Raw genomic sequence first — 18,076 nt, 5'->3', positions numbered from 1 at the left:
AGAAAAGGTTTAGTGACTGATTTGAGTTTTAAAAAGTCGATCATAAAAACAGTTATCCAAAAGTAAAACATTATAAATTTTAAAAAGTTAAGAACTTATGTAGTGTCAAAACTAAAAGTTTGTATATTCAGATCCACTGGTATTTCTGAAATTTAATGTTAAATTATTTTATTCACTAAATAAAATTGAACACCAACCTGATTTGTAACGTGGTCCGAACTTAACTTAGCCCTGGATCAGCCCAATGAAACAACAGCAGTAGCATAGTCCAATTAATAATTTATTACAAGCCTACAAGGTAATGCAATTCTACAGTGAATTAGATCCTTGTTTTCAAATCTACATTGTATATATAAGTGTTGCCTACTATTTGACATAGATATCAACATCCAATTAAAAATCTTTTCAGTTTCGTTTATCGCGACATATGACGATGTTCATTATAACAGTGGCCTTCGACCCACTATTGCTTCACAAACTCTAATATAAATATACACTTGAACTCTTGCTTTCAAGGATGTGAAAGATTATGATGCAAATTGTAAAGTAATCTTTTGATGTTTGGACTGAAAATGCATTATGCGAGAAAGATAGTTATTACGGATTATCTCAAGGATACTATTAGTTGAAGAATTGATATGTGGTGTATGATACATAGGAACATTCTGCTTAAGATGTTAAAAAAAAAATATCATGCAGAACCTACAAAAGTTGTCCATCAGCTTGAAAGTTGAAAGTTAGATCAAGTCTCAAAAATATGTTCATTCTACTTAAAATTTAGCATTCTAGAACGCAGTAAGTCTCATAAAACATCGCAACTTGATCTATTTATCTCAAATTATACATAGCAACGCGGTAGGTATATATTAGTCTTTTTGTGATCTTATGTCTTTAGTTGTATATGGTCATAATCTTGTTTTTTTTTTCTACTCAACATGTTTTTCCTTAATTGATGTGGTTTGCATCTATAAGAATTTTGATTATTGTTTAAGAACTTAAAGATTGATTTCACTGTTTTTATCAACATCAAGTAACAATAAGTATTGCACTATCATTGATTCCAATCCAATTTACAATTTGGAAACAGTTCATTCGGCGGTAAGTATTTTGATTCCAATCCAATTTACAATTCTGATTTTACTAAACGTAAAGCAACTGCAGGTAAAATCTCAATCTTGATAACTTATATATATATATATATATATATATATATATATATATATATATATATATATATATATATATGCAGTTAAAATACTTTGATTAAAGTTATACATTTTTCTATTCTAATAAAAGAATAACTTTAATCTCTTTTTGACATGTGTCACCTTATTAGGTCTTCTAATTAATGTTACGTCACTTATCAATCTATTGATTTTTCATTTTAAATTTCAAATTTTAAATTTGACACTCTAATTACATTAAATTAATAACACTAGAATAAAAATTAAAATAAAATTAATACAGATTATAAGGTGATATAATTTCACGTATTTATTTAAAATAACAATTATAATTTTATATAACTAAAAAAATATTTCTTAATTAATAATTTATTTAAAATAATTGATTAATAATTTCGAGTTTTTACTATGAAAATTTAATTAATTTTGTAACTGTAGTTCTCACATATTATAAATTAATATGATATAAATATGCAAATAATAAGTTTTTTTATTAGACTACAAAAAAAAACTATGATAGACCGTTAATCTTTTTCTTTTGCTTAAACAATATTTTTTTGAAGTTCATCAATTTAAATTTAGAAGGGACAGAATCATATCTCTGTGCCTAAAATTTGCTTAAACAAAAAATAGATGACATAATCATATGTTTGGACCTTAAATTTTGGCACACAAGTACATCATGTTTCATGTGGTCCGAAGCTCTTTGGAAACTAATAGACGTGGAGAATTTATACATCGACCACCAAAAATTAATGTTTTTGCTTAGATTAGTAAGTGGGTTTTCTTGTCTGAAAGCATAATAACCAAAACCTGGAGTAATTGAAAGATCAAGTGTGGGAATGGCGTTGCAATTCACTAGTACCTGTAACTTTGCTTTTAGCCAGAAAAAGGTTGAACGAATCAGGGCAGTTGCTTCAGATGGCGTTGTGAAGGTGCAAACCGAGGAAGATAAGTTCGTGAAGCTGGGTGGTTCTGATTTGAAGCTCACAAAGCTTGGGATTGGAGCTTGGTCATGGGGCGATACCAGTTATTGGAACAATTTCGAATGGGATGGTAAGTGAGATTACATGTTGAAAAGTTTGTCCACCAGGTGTTTGTTAAAAGTCCTCAGTGAACTTTTTTAAGCTTGTATGTTCTATTATCTATTGGTTTCTGACTGAAATGGTATTGGGACCTGGTTTCTCTTTCGGATGATTGCAGATAGGAAGATGAAAGCTTGTAAGAACGCATTTGATGCAAGTATAGATAGTGGTATAACTTGGTTCGATACTGCTGAGGTTTATGGGTCCAGGGTAAGAATAAATTGCATTATGATCCTACTTTTTCTTGAAAAACTCTGTGTTACTAAAACCTGAAATTTCTGTGTTTTCAGTTCTCATTTGGTGCGATAAATTCTGAAACACTACTCGGAAGGTAATCTACAAACCATTTAGCAGTTGTTAACTTTATTTCCATAAGTTTAAATGAAATGTAAGTGACACAAAGTCTGTTTATGAACTGTGTGAGTAACTGGCTATTATACCCTTCTTCTGTTAGAAGTAAATGACCATTTTACCCTTCTTTCTTTTAAGTGTCTGTATGGATAAAATACCAACTGGATAAACGATTCTAAGTATTGTATGCACAAAGTCTGTTTATGAACTGTCTGAATGTGAGCAAATGACTATTTTACCCTTCTTCTGTTAGAAGTAAATAACCATTTTACCCTTGTTTCTTTTAAGTGTTTGTATGGATAAAATACCAACTGGATAAACGATTCTAAGTATTGTATGCACAAAGTCTGTTTATGAACTGTCTGAATGTGAGCAAATGACTATTTTACCCTTCTTCTGTTAGAAGTAAATAACCATTTTACCCTTGTTTCTTTTAAGTGTTTGTATGGATAAAATACCAACTGGATAAACGATTCTAAGTATTGTATGCACAAAGTCTGTTTATGAACTGTCTGAATGTGAGCAAATGACTATTTTACCCTTCTTCTGTTAGAAGTAAATAACCATTTTACCCTTTTTTTCCTTTTAATATATGTATGGATAAGATACTGAATGGGTACATGATGTTGTAAAAGTTATATACACAAAGTCTGTTTCTTTCTTGGTCCGAATGAACTGTCGGAATGTGAGTAAATGATTATTTTACCCCTCTGTACGTTAGTCAACTTCCGTTTATTATTGAATAGAAATAATGTCATATTCACTTTGTTTTTATCTGCTTAAGATTCATTAAGGAACGTAAGAAGAAGTATCCGGAAGATGAGATAGCTGTTGCAACTAAATTTGCAGCATTGCCATGGAGGCTTGGGCGCCAAAGTGTCCTCTCAGCCCTTAAGGACTCATTGAGTCGACTCGAGCTTGACTCAGTTGAACTCTATCAACTCCATTGGTTTGTTTCTTAGCCTCCTTGGCTTATATTCATGTCACATTCAAGTAAATCGTAATAACCAACTAACTTTTCTATAAATTTTCAGGCCAGGAATTTGGGGAAACGAAGGTACTTTCCCTACTTGGCTACATTAATGTATTATTACTCTTTATATCTATTTTGTATAGTTATCCATATTAAATGCTTAACCAATAAAATAAAAATAAAAAACTCCTAAGCTGGATAGTTTTTTTCAGGGTATATTGATGGTCTTGGAGATGCGGTGGATCAAGGGCTTGTGAAGGCCGTTGGAGTCTCCAACTATAGCGGTATATTTTCATTTTTTTTTTTTATAGTTATAACTGTTAAAAACCGGTCCCACTGCCAACATGGATGAGGTAAATCACAGTGTCCTCAAAGCAAGAAAGGTGATGCCTGGGTTTGAACCTAAGACCTCTCTTATGGATTCTCACCTCATTACCACTACAACAGACTCATGTTATCACTCTAACATTACAAATACACTTTTTTTTTTATGGTTTTATAGAAAAGCGTCTTCGTGAGGCTTATAAACAGCTAAAGAAACGAGGTATCCCTTTGGCTTCAAACCAAGTCAATTACAGTCTCATTTACAGGATACCTGAGGAAAACGGTGTCAAGGCCACGTGTGATGAACTTGGGATTAGTTTAATCGCATATTCGCCTATCGCTCAAGGTTTGAATTGTAATTTTGTATTTTCTTATAAAGAAAAAGAAGTAAAAAAACCCTAGAATTGTCATTGTAATTTGCAATAACCTTTTTTTTCAACTCCTGTAGGTGTTTTGACGGGAAAGTATACCCCGCAAAACATCCCGACAGGTCCTCGAGGAAATATATACACTGCTGAGTTCCTAACCGAGGTAAGACCACAAGGGCAAAAATGGGAAAGTTTGCGTTTTTTTTATTCCATACTTATGTCATACAATAATCTGTTTCCGTGCAGCTGCAACCTCTTATAAACAGGATCAAGGAGATTGGAGAGAGCTATAAGAAAACTCCAACACAGGTATATTTGATATGACATAACAGAACAGGTTGTACTGTGTTTAGCAACTGTGACCAGGACTAAGATGTATGTATTATATGTTGCCAGGTGGCTCTCAACTGGCTCATAGCTCAAGATAATGTGATCCCAATTCCCGGAGCCAAAAATGCAGAACAAGCACAAGAATTTGGTGGGGCATTGGGTTGGAGACTAACTAGTGATGAGGTTGATGAGCTTCGTGATTTGGCTTCAAAATCAAAACCCACAATAGGTTTTCCCGTTGAAAAGATGTAAATTGACAATGCACATTTCATTTTTTGTAATTAAAAAAAATATAGATACTTTGTTACTCATATAGATCCAATACATACATATTTTTGTTTATTCTCCCAGCAAACAACCCCTAAGTTGATTAACACTGTCCAAGAATGACCACTCAATTACTATTTATATATGATACATGAATGTGCAAATGATAATCTCAAAAGTTTTACACGATATTTCTATCTTAAACAAAATAGAAAACCTTGAAAAAAAAAATTGGCAGACGAAAAGAATGTGAATATAACCCGAAAACACTATTCCAACCCTCGACCTCAAATAATGAACAATGCATATTCCTACTCCTAATTAACTTGTACACATTTCCACCCCGAAAAAACCTCCTATATAAGTCCCGTATATGGATTATACGATTGAACCGGGACACCCGACCCATAAGGGTGCGAGGTGGGCCCATACGGGTTTGCAAATGGGTTTGCACTTTGTTGTGGTGGGGCCATCATCATCATTTGTTGTTGTTGGAACATGAAGGCTTGTTGTTGATGTTGTTGTTGTTGAGCCATAGCCATTTGTATGTTGTGTGGTGCGGTTAGGGCGGTTGAGCCGTAGAATGGGCCCGGTGCGGTTTGTGGCGGCGGCATCATGGTCCCGGCTAGCGGACCGTGTTCCCATGGGTTGAAGCTCGCGGTTTGGTTTTGGTTGGTTCTTCTGATTGCATCGTCGTAGAGACTATCAAGTGTAAGTTTGTCTAGCCCTCCGGCCTGGCATTTTAGATATTTGACTAATAGTCAGACAGAGACAGTCTGATAAATAATTATGTTGAGAGGTAAATGTTATGTACCAATTTGCTTGCGGACGCGGTGGTCCCATTAGAGCTTGGAGCGGTTACTAGTGCCAACTCCCATCCCGAGGTTCCGTTGAATGAAGTTGTGGTGGTTGAAGTTGGTTGGTCAACTGTGACATCAACAAATAAATAAATAGAAATAAATTGCTATTTTTTGCAATAAAAACTATAAATTACATACCAACGGGAACAATAGCCAAAGCTAAAGAATTCTTCTGGTCAAATTCAGAAGCGTCTGTAACCGGATCATCCAAACCCTAGCAATACAAACGAGTCATTTCTCAAGAATCCAAATATAATTAAATAATATCATATAAAATTAATAATACATTAGAAATAATATCAAATAATAAAATACCAGTAAATCTGGTGGTGGTTTGGAGGCAACCGCTTCCACCTTAACGGGTTCAGCCACGGGTGCAGGAGGTGGTGGAGATTCTGTCTGTTTCTCTTGAACCTCTGTTTCTTTTTTGTATTCTATGGCCAAAATTGTTTTTGGTTTGCTATCCTGCTTTTTTGGGAACATAAAATTTAAGCAGTTTTTTTTTTCTAAATTAATATTTATAAGTAGACAGAAATATCCTACCAGATCTTTATGAACAGTAGAAGCACGAGGAGCTTCTTTCACGTATTCTTCCATGGCTTGTAGAAATGAAGATGGGGGCTTTAGTATAAAAAAAAACAAATTAGAATGCTATAAATATAATAAACAAATCAATAGAAGTACGTTGCTATTTCTTGCATTTAATCCTAAAAACTTTATAAGCAGATGATCATATCCATACCTGCTCAATCTTAATGAACCTGTCCCCACGTCCAATATCAAGACTTTTACATACTTCATAAAACTCGGACAATCTTTCAGCCTGAAAACATTGAAGAGCATAACATATTAACATAATATATCTGCCATTTTTGCTAAAAACTTCAAAAACTTGTAAATAAAAATTCCCAGAATATTAAATATTCTACCTGTTGTCCAGCTCTCCTATATATATCAAGAGCCTTAAGAGCATCATGTCGTTGCATCTCAAAGAACTGTTTCATGGTTACGTTTAAATTATCGTATCTTTTTTTTTTCATCAAATAAACTTTGAATTTTAATACATAAAATTAACGTTTACCTTGTCTACCAAATTAACTGAACCATCACTAATTGCATTGTAGATTTTCATGCTTTCAGAAGCAACCTAAAGAAGCAACAAAGATAATAATAGTAAGACATAATGGGTACTATATTGAGTGTTTCTTTTTTAATTAATACAAAAAGAACGACTTAATAGAAAAAGTCATGAAACTCGGGCTTTCCTCATTAAGTTTAACATTTTACAAATTTTCCCTCATGCTAAAGTGAAAGATATGATGGGTGTATTATTATTGATAACATGCTTACTAACCATAGAAAGTGCCAGCTGAATCACAAAGTTATGAACTGCTGCTCCTTGTGGCTGCATAGGATATAAATTAAGGTTCAGATCTTACTATGATTAGGTTATTAAACTCAACTTTTACATTAAAAAGCACCAAACTTTAGTGTTTAATAACAACTTTAACTAATTAAGTGTTAAAGATTATACCTGACAGCCTAAAACACGAAATAAAAGTTGCTGAAGAGCTGGTAGTTGTTCAAGTAGATCAGGAGTATCAAGATCTTTTGTTCTCTGTATCACAATTGTTAACAAAGATTGTTAATTTAATTAAAAAAGATAATAACCAAATTATTAAACAAAACACTATATAAATTATTATCTTACAGGGCGATCTGTTTCAACATCATATTTCAAGACTCTGAAGCATTCCAGCCTTTCTTCCAAATATAATGCATATGTCCTAACCCAGCCAGAATAATCCCATGCTGAAAAGAATATCAAAATATATTTTTTTCAAGGATTTATATAAATCCATATATTTTGATTCATGAAAAGAAACATTTCAAGGTACCATTTGGACTAGAATCATCTTTGAAGTAAGATAAATTGAGCACATGGTTTCTGCTTCTTCCATAGTTGAGAAGTTCTTCTTGAAATGTGGGGTCCACCTCCCTCAAGGCCCGATGAATAACAATTAAGGTTTTCAAAGCAACCTGGATTTCAACGAAATTTATTTAACCAATAACATCCTATTCAGAGATAACTTTATTGGCATGAAATCACATCAAGAATTATTGGAAGGAATGCTTACAGCCCAATTATGTGTCTTTGACAATCTTCTTGCAAGAGCATGTATGCAATAAGCAACATCAGCTCGAGGTCTTGTAGCTGAGATAGCTGCAAATATAGCTGCAAGAAGGAGTGCAAAATTGGGGAAAACATTAGTTTTCCATTGTTTAAATAAAATAAAGAGAGAAATACTTCTAAGATGCCCTGAATTTTAAGTTAAAAAATAAAATAACTTACCACGTATATGCTTTTCTTTTGCTGGGCGCTCAACATGGTTTGTGGCCTTGACAATATTTATATCCAATTCCTACAGAAATTTTACACCAAAGAACATCATTAAAGACAAGCATATTGCATAACTTTTACTTAATTTATTGAGTAAATTCCAAAATGTTCATGTACCTTGTAGTCACTACTAACTTTAGCTATATTGACAGTTGTGCTGTCCTTAATTGCTCCAAGAGCTTTCCGTAAACTGTTTTGAGTTCCACCACCTGACATTCTTCAACAAGGAATTCTAATCCGATCTACAAAATTAGGGAAAATTTTCAGGAAGATCATCTTAAAACAATCTCATCATCAAGATATCAACGCTCAGTGTAACCAACACTACTGAAACATATTAGTTCCTTCAGCTCAATTAGTTGATAGAATGATAGTCCACATATAGTAGAAGATGAACCTAGCCTATTTACATCCCTCCTAACTTTGTATAGATATCAATAATCAAAAAAGTTATTCGAATTAAACTAATAAGATAGAAGTCCATCGGGACCCTGAAAAGTGAAAACTACTAAATTCCGTTGCATCCATAAGAACACATACAAGTCACACACAGAGACATAAAAGGTATAGAAAATCAATTCCTGTTTAGCAGGTTAGAGAAATAAAGTCGCAAATCAAAATTCAGCAACTGAGGTCAAAATCATAAACTAAAACCGAGAAACAGGCAACTAAATTCAAAACACACCCGATATCTATTGATAGAATTGAAATGAACAAAATCAACGATGAACTTCTAACTTGCAAAATTCGGTGTTTGAGGTTTAAAAACAGAAATTAGATGGATCAGAAAGACGAAATTGACTCACCGGAATCGTTTTCTAGAGAGAGAAAGAGAGACAGAGAGGCGTCTGGCTGGTGTGTGTTGTGTGTGTGTGTCTGCACCAAAAAGGTCTACAAAAACACAAAATTGGAAACGAATTTCGTATTTGGTTGGCCGTCGGCGTCAAATAACAAATGCTTTTCTAACATTAATTAATTATATATTCTGTCTTAAAATACACCTCGATTTCAAATATAAATTATAAAAAATGTTTAGCCAATAATTAAATTATTAATAAATATATTATATTTTAAATCGGTATGTTTGCAAAAAGGGAAAAAGTTGCATTCTTTTAAGTTAAAACAATATGAATTATGTTTTTTCACGACAGATATAGTATTTTTATTATTCGTTTATAAACTACTAAAAATATGACACTAATCATATTTAATGAATAAAACATGAAGGACAAACATATGAGAATTCTGAAAAATAATGTAATTATAATGGATACTCAAATTAAAATATATGTGTTGTCATATTGAAAAGTATGTTATAGTATGTAACGTAGAAAATGATTTCCAGAGATTTGACCCCAGAGTTGTTGATACCTGCTTGTTTTTGTAAGTATTTTTATAATATTGTTATTGATATTTTATGTACTTATTTTTGTGTAAAAATCACTTTCAGTCATGCAAAAAAAATTGTATTAAGATGTTTGTATATTAAGAAGTAGTGGATAATATATTTATGACATGTCATAGTTATTTTGATTATGTCACTCATATATGACACATCAATTGCTAACACATAAAGCACATTGTTTTACTTCAAGAATGAATATATACTCTTTTTTTTAAAATGAATATATAACTTAAGTATCTTGTTTAAATCAAATAGCTTTTAATTCAAAAGTTAATTTTAGTGGTTTTTTTATTGGTTTTAGCTTTTATGTTTTATATTATTTTGTGAATTTTAAAAATTTACAGTTATTTTTATCAAATAATTCTATACAACTACTAGCTATTTTGTCATAAATACCTGAATTAAGCTATGCAATTTCACCCATCGTGTGAAAAATATGTAACATTTTGATACATTTAATATTTACTAATAATTTAATAGTTTAATTATTGTAAATTCATTTAACAATATTAGTTATAATCATATTTTAAAATTTTAAAATACGAAAAGGTAAAAAAGTAAATCAGAAAATTCCAAATCTGCATTCAGATCCTCTCATTTATATCGCAACATTGCGGAAAAAGTACGATGATTGAATACATCCACAAAAACTCACATCCATGTATACAAATAAATAGGGACCGTCCGATCAAAAATGAATGAATTAGATTAGATTCAATGGTTTTAGCGAGACCACCTATTTTCAGATCCAGCGGTTATAGACAGCTTTGCGGTGGATGAAAGAGACAGCATGTGTTCCACAATTTATTCACATGTGCTCCTTTAAGATATTAATATTGACAAAATAGTCCCTAACTTTTCTGTTTCTGTCAATCTTTTCATTTTGTAACTTTTTTCCCTTTTGCACCCAATTATTCATGAAAGTTTAAATCTACTTTTTCATGTCCCACATTTGCAATTATTACAATAGATCGTCATTTTTCATTATGATTTTTTGTTGTACAATATCACCACAATAGTATGTTACATATGTGTTATGTAATATTTACTCTATTCCAAAATGTGTATAGTATAGAAAAAAAAATTAAAGTGGCTTTTATTATAATCTACAACTGAAGTACGAAAAGTGATTTAAAAGAAAAAAGAGGGCCGAAAGTGGGGCTAAAGTCATTATTTTAAAGTTATGTGCATTAATAGAATTCAAATAAAGTTTGCGGGTAAAATTTCAATTTATATTTTATACCTTTTACGAAAAATGAAATAATTAGCAGCTGGGCCCACTTCATGAGGTTGACCTTCTAGCAGCAGCAATTATTCACAAAATTGCAAGTAAGGACACCAAATTGTCGGTGAGGGTATCTATATTTACATATGCCGCCCTTATAAATGAAATAATCTGAAATAAGCCCTATCAATTATTATATATATATTAAAATTGTGGAACAAAAGAACAGTAAACTTGGTCTCCTTTGTCCACCTTTGGTCCCTTCATTTATATATCCGGCCCCTGTACTTCTTTAATTAATTTCTTTATATCCTTTTTGTTTGTGTTCTCCATTTTCTAACCCACCGCCTCTCAGCTAACCTTCCCGATCCTTCCATACTCTTCCTTATCTCCCTTTTTCATTCCTTTTGGCTCATGAGACCACTCCAGAAAAATTTGCACACAAAATCGATTCTTCCTGTTCTTTCTCCACCGCCTTCTCATCCAATATCCTCATCTCTTTCACCCGTCCGACATAGTCTTCCATACGCTCCCTCAGATCCCCAACGTCTACTCCACCGATTTCGCAGGTTAAAACAAACACATCGAAAGGTGTTTCCGATTCCGGTAAGTTTTCCATGAAAGAGTCAAAGTTCTTCGGGAAGTTTTTGTCGGAGGGAGAAGAAGGCAACGAGGCGAAACTCCCATGGAGTCGAATGGCTTTCTTTTTCCGTCTTTGTTTTTTGGGCACTTTCTGCCATTTGATCGATTTTTGTTGCTACGTGTTTGACGCCTGTTGTCTTCACCATTTTCCCACCCAATCACTTTTGGATTGCTGGCGTTTTTTCCGATCTCATGGTTCCACCGGTAATTCTTCATTACCGACTGCTTTTATCTATCTTCCACCCGAACTTCTATCTTTCACTCGAATCCATCTTCTACACCTCGCCTGCTTCCCGCCGCCACCACAATTCTCGATTTTACGTCTCCTTTAGATCTTCTTCCCTCTTTCTCTTTCGTTGAAGCTCCACCGCTGTTTCTTTTCCTCATTCCTTCTTTTTTTGTTGCAGGTAACTTCTCTCTGTTCTTCATCTCTCGATTCTTCTTCGATTCTTCTGGCTGTGCCCTCTCCGATAAACATCCACATTTTCGTTTTCTTGCTTTTTCTATCTAAAACTTCTCGTCACCGCCTAAATCTCCCACTTATGTGTTTCCATTAGGGTTCGATGCTCTTCCTGCTGTGTGGTGTGCGACAGATACGGGAGAGACAAGGGAAACATGAAAATTGAAGGGAGACGTTGAAGGTAGAGTCGCACGGAGGTCTTGTGGTGTTCGAGAAGGAGGGTCCGTCTGACTGTAGGTCGATGCATGATACAAATTATGGTCAAATTACCAGAATCACATAGTAGAAGGTAAGCGTTATGTTTTCAATTTTTCAGTATTTTAATTCCGTTTTAGGGCATTTTTATTCTGTTAGAATTGGGGTCCTTTTGTAGGGTTTAAGTTGGTTTACCAGATGTTGTGGGTAGATTTGGGAATTACACCATCATCTCCATCTTCACCTCCACATAACAGACCCACTCATCCCCTTTATCTTATTTTCGGTTTATATATGTTCTTTTGGAGATTTTACATGGATTCTGTACTAGAAACTTCAGTCCAAACAATTCCCACCTTTGATTTCTGCCCTAATTTCCCCTCTAAAGGTATAGTTTTTCATATTTTTTATAACATGCTTTTAATTTCAGTACCTTTGGGTCGGACTTCATAGTAATTAAAATATGAATTTCTTTTTGGAATTGATTTATGCTCAGGTTATTTCCCTTGAGTTTTTCTCCGTTGATCCCTCCAGAGATTCCTCTGTTGGTGGTGACGTCCTACTATCGGGTGTATCTGCTTCTAATCAGATATTTACAGGAAGGTTATCCACCGCCTTCTCCTTTTTCAATTTTACAAAAAGGGATTCCATCTGTTTTTCCAGTTCATCGGTGAAATCATACATGTAGCTTCAGCGGATACGTTGAGTAAGGGGTTTTTTAAGTGGTTAATGACTTTTTGATAACTATCAGGTCTTTTTTACTTGATAGTTGAGTTGTTTGTATGCAGGTAAACAGATGGAAGGGACAAAGAGAGAGACAACTTCCCATACCCAAATATGCAGGTAGACAGTTTCCAAGTTCTTTAGCTACGAACATGCATCGAAATATGCTTCTTTTTGTTGGGTTCCTTTTTTTCATGCGAAAATATGTCTTTCTTGATGTAAACTCTATACAAATCTATACTTTTTGTAGCATAAAGTTGGTGGAGAGACATGGAAATGTTGTTACCGAAATTGAAATATTGCACACTTATTTGTTTTTGCTATTATCTTCTAAAGCTATAAGGTTGTTTCAGGTATCTTACCCATGGTCAATTCTGGATTTGATGCTAATGATCTACAGTTCTTAATCACTACTGTTAAAGCCTATTGGTAAGTGTTTGTGCTTATAGTGTGTCTTTTGTATTACAACATACGAGGGAATTTAAATCGTGTTGTTTTGTTTTTTTGGACCTACGCCTGATGCTAATGACTGATAGCTTCTATTATAATTTTCAGATTTGATGAATTTTGAATAAGAGATTGCATTCAATATGACGAGAAGATGGTGATTAAGCAAATTAGCAACCTTTTCTCCATCACTACCATGAACTATATTAAGTTTCTTGCTATTATGGTGACAAATACAAGTATATTGACAATTTGAGTTAGTCTTTTGATAGTTGTTGAGCATACTTGAAGGGTTTTATATACATATCAGGGAGGGTGCATAGGAAGTCATTGTTTAAAAAGAAGCTTTTGAGACTCTCATATGTTTTATCGTTTTTTTTTATTAAATCTTCACCATTGGTCAGGAACTATTATTTTATGTTTTAAACAAAAAAAAATCATTTATCTTTAAATTCAACCATGAATTAAATTTTGTAAGATAATTAGGTCTAAACTCACACAATTGGAAGAATGAAGTGTTGCTTTGTTGAGTATTTTTACCACTATGTCTTCTTAAAGTAATTGTTGTATCATATTCATATGTTCTTTCAGGAGGACCCTTAATACAAACCTGCGATTTTGCTGTTAATGCAACCTTATCTTGTGGCATGAAAAGATTAGGGGGTATCGTTGATGTCGAAAGAAGGTAAGTATGCATGTTATTAGTATTTATTTATTGTTTCTGTAACATTATTAGTTTCGGGATCACTTTTTTTTCCTTTTGCTTCATATTTTGATTCAAAGATGCTTTACTTGAAGAGTAAATGTGATTATTATCGACACTTGGCTGGATTTAAGACAGGTGCTGATAGGAAAGATGTTGCTAAAAGCAATTTGTTAGCTTACAAATCTACTCAGGTGGGTGGTGTTACTCATTACTGTTATTACAATTTGTTAGCTAAAAGCAATGTACCTTCATTGATTTCTTTTTCATCTATATTAATGTAATTAAGAAATAACAATGTACATTCACTTTCTATAACATAGTTCAACATATTTGACTATTATGCATTTGTAAATGGCCGAATTGTAGAGAATAGCAACATACTTTACTATGGCTACCAAACACCTTCCAACCCCCGCAACGCGGGGGACCCCTTCTAGTTATTATTATATATACATATTCTAAAAAGGAAAGTCGGTGGCCCGACTTTTCTTTTAATAATCCCTACATTTTTATTTCTATCATTTGTTTCCTTTTAGTTTATAAAAGAACTCTTTGTATCCTTTATTTTTCAAAATTACATTTTTACCCCCTTAAACTTTAAAAACTTTCTAAATTGTCACTTCCACACTTTTTATTTTCTAAACTTTCGTATTTACCCCTATACTATATATAATCTGATTTTTCTTTTATATTTAACACATTTAACTTTATAAAATATCACTTTCACCACCTCGGTTTTGTCTTTGAAAGAGTTCCTCGCCCATATTATATATAATCTGATTTTTCTATCCTCCGACTTTATCTAGGTTTCGGCATAAAAATTTGTATGTTTTCATGCTTATTTTTAAAGCATTTTCTTGGGGGAAAACTGCAAAAAAAATTCGTATATATTGGTCTCATAATCGATTTAGTCATTATATATTTTTTTTATTCAATTAAGTCTCAAAAACCGGTAATCGTATTCAATTTAACCCTTTTACCGGGTCAACGGGTCATCCAACTTTAAAAAATTACACTTTTGGCCCAAATTTTAAATTTTATTACAAATTTAGTCTATAATTTACCATTTTGGCCTAAATTTCAGAATTTTGTTATGAATTCATCATAACTTTAGTTTTTTTTTACAACATTTTTTCTCAAAAAAAAAATTGGATATATTTTTTCTTTATAAATTCATATTTATAAAAAAAAAAAAAATATATATATATATATATATATATATATATATTTTCATATAAAAAATCTTCTATTTTCTGTACTATTTTTTTAAAAAAAAACATTTCTGTATATGAAATACCTATTTATAAAAATAGGTATTTATTAATTACATAATATATAAAAATCCATTTTTATAAAAAATATATACAAACACGTATTTTACAAAAAAAAAAAAAAAATTGTATACAAACATCTATTTTATTATATATACATTTTGTAAAAACATATTTATATGCACCCAATAAGTGTTTGTATACATTTCTTTTGTAAAAACATATTTATATATTTTTTATAAACACCTATTTTATTATAACCGCATTTGTATTCAAACACGTATTTTATAAAAAAAATATATTCAAACACGTTTTTATAAAGAAATGTATCCAAACATGTTTATATATATATATATATATATATATATATATATATATAAACATGCTTGTGATAAAAAAACATCATTTTAGAAGTAAATTATTGAAAAATAAATTATCATTTTAAATGTATACTCTAAATAATAGTTAAATAAGAATTAATACCATAAAATAATAACTCATATTCAAAATTCAAAAGTAATTTTGATCACTGATAAAAATGTGTGTCTTCAAAGCAAATTAGATTTCACTGTTAGGGGTTTACCTTTTTATTATCTTCGTGTCAAAATCGGGTATCCAATCATACATGTTACCGAATAGAAATAATACTGAAAGAAACTATACGCACTCATTGTTTGGCACGGGTAAAAGGCTAGTGTGTGTGTGTGTGTGTGTGTATATATATATATATATATATATATATATATATATATATATATATATATATATACACACACACACACACATGTTTACTATGAAATAGGTGTTTGTATATATTTTTTTATAAATATGTGTTTGTATACAAATATATTTAAAATAGAATAAGTGTTTGTATAAACTTTTTTTTTGTAAAATATGTGTTTGTATATAAATTTTTTATAAAAACGAATCTGTATATATTTATATACTTAATAAATACCTATTTTTAAAAATAGGTATTTCGTATACAAAAAAGTTTTAAAAAAAACTATATAGAAAAGATAATATTTTTTATGTGAAAATATGTTTTTTTTGTATAAATATGATTTTTAATTTAAAAAAACATATTCGAATTTTTTTTTTTTTTGAGATAAAAGATTGTAAAAAAAATAAAGTTAGGATGAATTCATAACAAAATTTTGAAATCTATGCCAAAAGGGTAAAGTTTTGACCAAATTTATAATAAAATTTAAAATCTGGGCCAAAAGTGTAAATTTTGGACCAAATGTAACATCCCAAAATTCAAGACCAAAAATTTCATTTTTAATTTAAAGATTCATAAAACAGATTACTGAAATGTCACCAGTGTTATCTCATATCATAAACCATAAGTCAAATATCTTTCAAAAACATATCATAGGAAAATAATGTCAGAGTACAAATCCCAAGACTCTTATGTGCGGAAAATCGAGTGTGTGATGCGCTGCAGTCATGCCGACTCATTTCCCTTCGAAGAAGAGGTACCTGAAACCAAAATTGTAAACCGTGAGCACAAAGCTTAGTGAGTTCCCCCATCATACCACATACCATACAATACACATACTGCCTAGCATATCCGGGTGCTGGTCTACCCCTTCGGTCTCTTTCAACCGGTAACCGCCTAGCATATCAGGGTGTTGGCCTACCCCTTCGGTCTCTTTCAACCGGTAACTGCCTAGCATACCAGAGTGCTGGCCTACCCCTTCGGCCCTTTCGACTGGTATCGGGGACTATTTCACCCCTACTACTACCATATATCATGCTAATACATAAACACCTAAATCACATACTGCCTAGCATATCAGGGTGCTGGCCTACCCCTTCGGTCCTTTCGATCGGTAACGGGGTCTGTCCTACCCCTCCTACCACTATCACATAATATCATAACATACTAACACATAAAGCATAACAGATAGTGGCATACCAGACAATTATCACAAAGACAATCATCTCTACTATATCTCCTACTAGTGGGCCGGTATTGGTGCCTTAGACCCACTTCTACTTGAAGGTAACTCACCTCAAATGTCGTGAAGTAGCTGAACTGTCATCGGCTCTGCAATCAACTCCTCTCAAACTCCTACACATAAAAATCTCCTTTAATTACCCTTTCATACTCATAACCCCCTTAAGGGTCAACTCTGGTCAAAGTCCAAGTCAAAGTCAACCTTCTGGTCAAAGTCAACCTTCTAGGTTGACTCAACTCGTCGAGTTGGTCCATAAATCATAAACCCTGAATCGCGACCCAACTCATCGAGTTCTTTCATGAAATCGTCGAGTTCCTCCCTATAATAGATTCGAGACTTTTCAATACAACTCATCGAGTTCCTCCTTGAACTCGCCGAGTTCTTCAATCTTCAAAACCCAAAAACCATGCCTAACTCGTTGAGTCATCCCCTAGACTCGCCGAGTTTGCTCAATAACAGAAAAGGTTGGGGGACCACGATCCAACTCGCCGAGTTGGATGAACAACTCGTCGAGTTCTCTTATTCTAAATCCATTCAGTCACTTCCATTCGAGTTCAATGCTTCCAAACCATAGATCTGGTCCCCTAGCGCTGATATATCACGTAAAGTTCCTATCTTTACTTGCATGCATGGACTACTTAGCTCAAAAAGCCAAAAGGATGGTTCATAAGTTGCATGAGACCTTCATGGCCATAAAGTTGGCACCTTTATGCCATGAAGTCCCTTAAAGACCCTAGATCTGAAGGGTTTTCCCTACATTGGACATCCAAGTCCCAAAGACTAGCATTCTTAGACCAAAACATGGAGAAATCACTCTAAAACTAGATCTAAACATTGAATAGACAAGATAGGAGCTTTATACCTCCAATGAACCAGAAATGGAGCTCAACTTCTG

The 18,076-nt window shown here is 32.6% G+C and overlaps 2 protein-coding genes across 2 annotated transcripts; one reads left to right on the top strand and one right to left on the bottom strand.

The window, feature by feature from the left end:
- The first annotated feature begins 1,861 nt into the window (after nt 1-1,861).
- Nucleotides 1,862-4,957, top strand: LOC145128256 (NAD(P)-linked oxidoreductase superfamily protein). Its single transcript, XM_079063053.1, has 10 exons — nt 1,862-2,240; nt 2,388-2,479; nt 2,560-2,600; nt 3,405-3,569; nt 3,655-3,677; nt 3,806-3,877; nt 4,096-4,263; nt 4,366-4,448; nt 4,532-4,594; nt 4,682-4,957. Exons 1-10 carry the CDS (start codon nt 2,027-2,029, stop codon nt 4,865-4,867), a joined length of 1,107 nt encoding a protein of 368 aa, XP_078919179.1. The 5' UTR covers nt 1,862-2,026; the 3' UTR covers nt 4,868-4,957.
- Nucleotides 4,958-4,992: 35 nt separating this feature from the next.
- LOC145128255 (ENTH/ANTH/VHS superfamily protein) lies at nt 4,993-9,083 on the bottom strand. Its single transcript, XM_079063052.1, has 16 exons — nt 8,950-9,083; nt 8,261-8,385; nt 8,096-8,165; nt 7,881-7,978; nt 7,641-7,782; nt 7,454-7,554; nt 7,277-7,360; nt 7,097-7,147; nt 6,824-6,889; nt 6,672-6,737; nt 6,485-6,565; nt 6,286-6,363; nt 6,058-6,210; nt 5,881-5,956; nt 5,697-5,809; nt 4,993-5,616 (listed from the first exon to the last, which is right to left on the bottom strand). The coding sequence occupies exons 2-16, from the start codon at nt 8,357-8,359 to the stop codon at nt 5,239-5,241; spliced, it is 1,656 nt and encodes a 551-aa protein (XP_078919178.1). The 5' UTR covers nt 8,360-8,385; nt 8,950-9,083; the 3' UTR covers nt 4,993-5,238.
- Between the last annotated feature and the right edge of the window lie 8,993 nt (nt 9,084-18,076).

This window comes from Lactuca virosa, chromosome 8 (genome assembly GCF_052849685.1).
Source record: "Lactuca virosa cultivar CGN04683 chromosome 8, Lactuca_virosa_CGN04683_v6, whole genome shotgun sequence".
Lineage (NCBI taxonomy): Eukaryota > Viridiplantae > Streptophyta > Magnoliopsida > Asterales > Asteraceae > Lactuca > Lactuca virosa.
This window is presented reverse-complemented; position numbering and strand designations above follow the sequence as displayed.

Excerpts from the sequence above, each read along its gene's own strand:
- LOC145128256 (XM_079063053.1), top strand. The coding sequence starts at position 2,027 with ATGGCGTTGCAATTCACTAGTACCTGTAACTTTGCTTTTAGCCAGAAA. Across the intron at positions 2,241-2,387 it reads GAACAATTTCGAATGGGATG|ATAGGAAGATGAAAGCTTGT; the intron begins GTAAGTGAGATT and ends GGATGATTGCAG. Across the intron at positions 4,595-4,681 it reads ATAAGAAAACTCCAACACAG|GTGGCTCTCAACTGGCTCAT; the intron begins GTATATTTGATA and ends ATATGTTGCCAG.
- LOC145128255 (XM_079063052.1), bottom strand. The coding sequence starts at position 8,359 with ATGTCAGGTGGTGGAACTCAAAACAGTTTACGGAAAGCTCTTGGAGCA. Across the intron at positions 7,783-7,880 it reads CAAAGACACATAATTGGGCT|GTTGCTTTGAAAACCTTAAT; the intron begins GTAAGCATTCCT and ends GTTGAAATCCAG. Across the intron at positions 6,211-6,285 it reads CTACTGTTCATAAAGATCTG|CAGGATAGCAAACCAAAAAC; the intron begins GTAGGATATTTC and ends TTCCCAAAAAAG.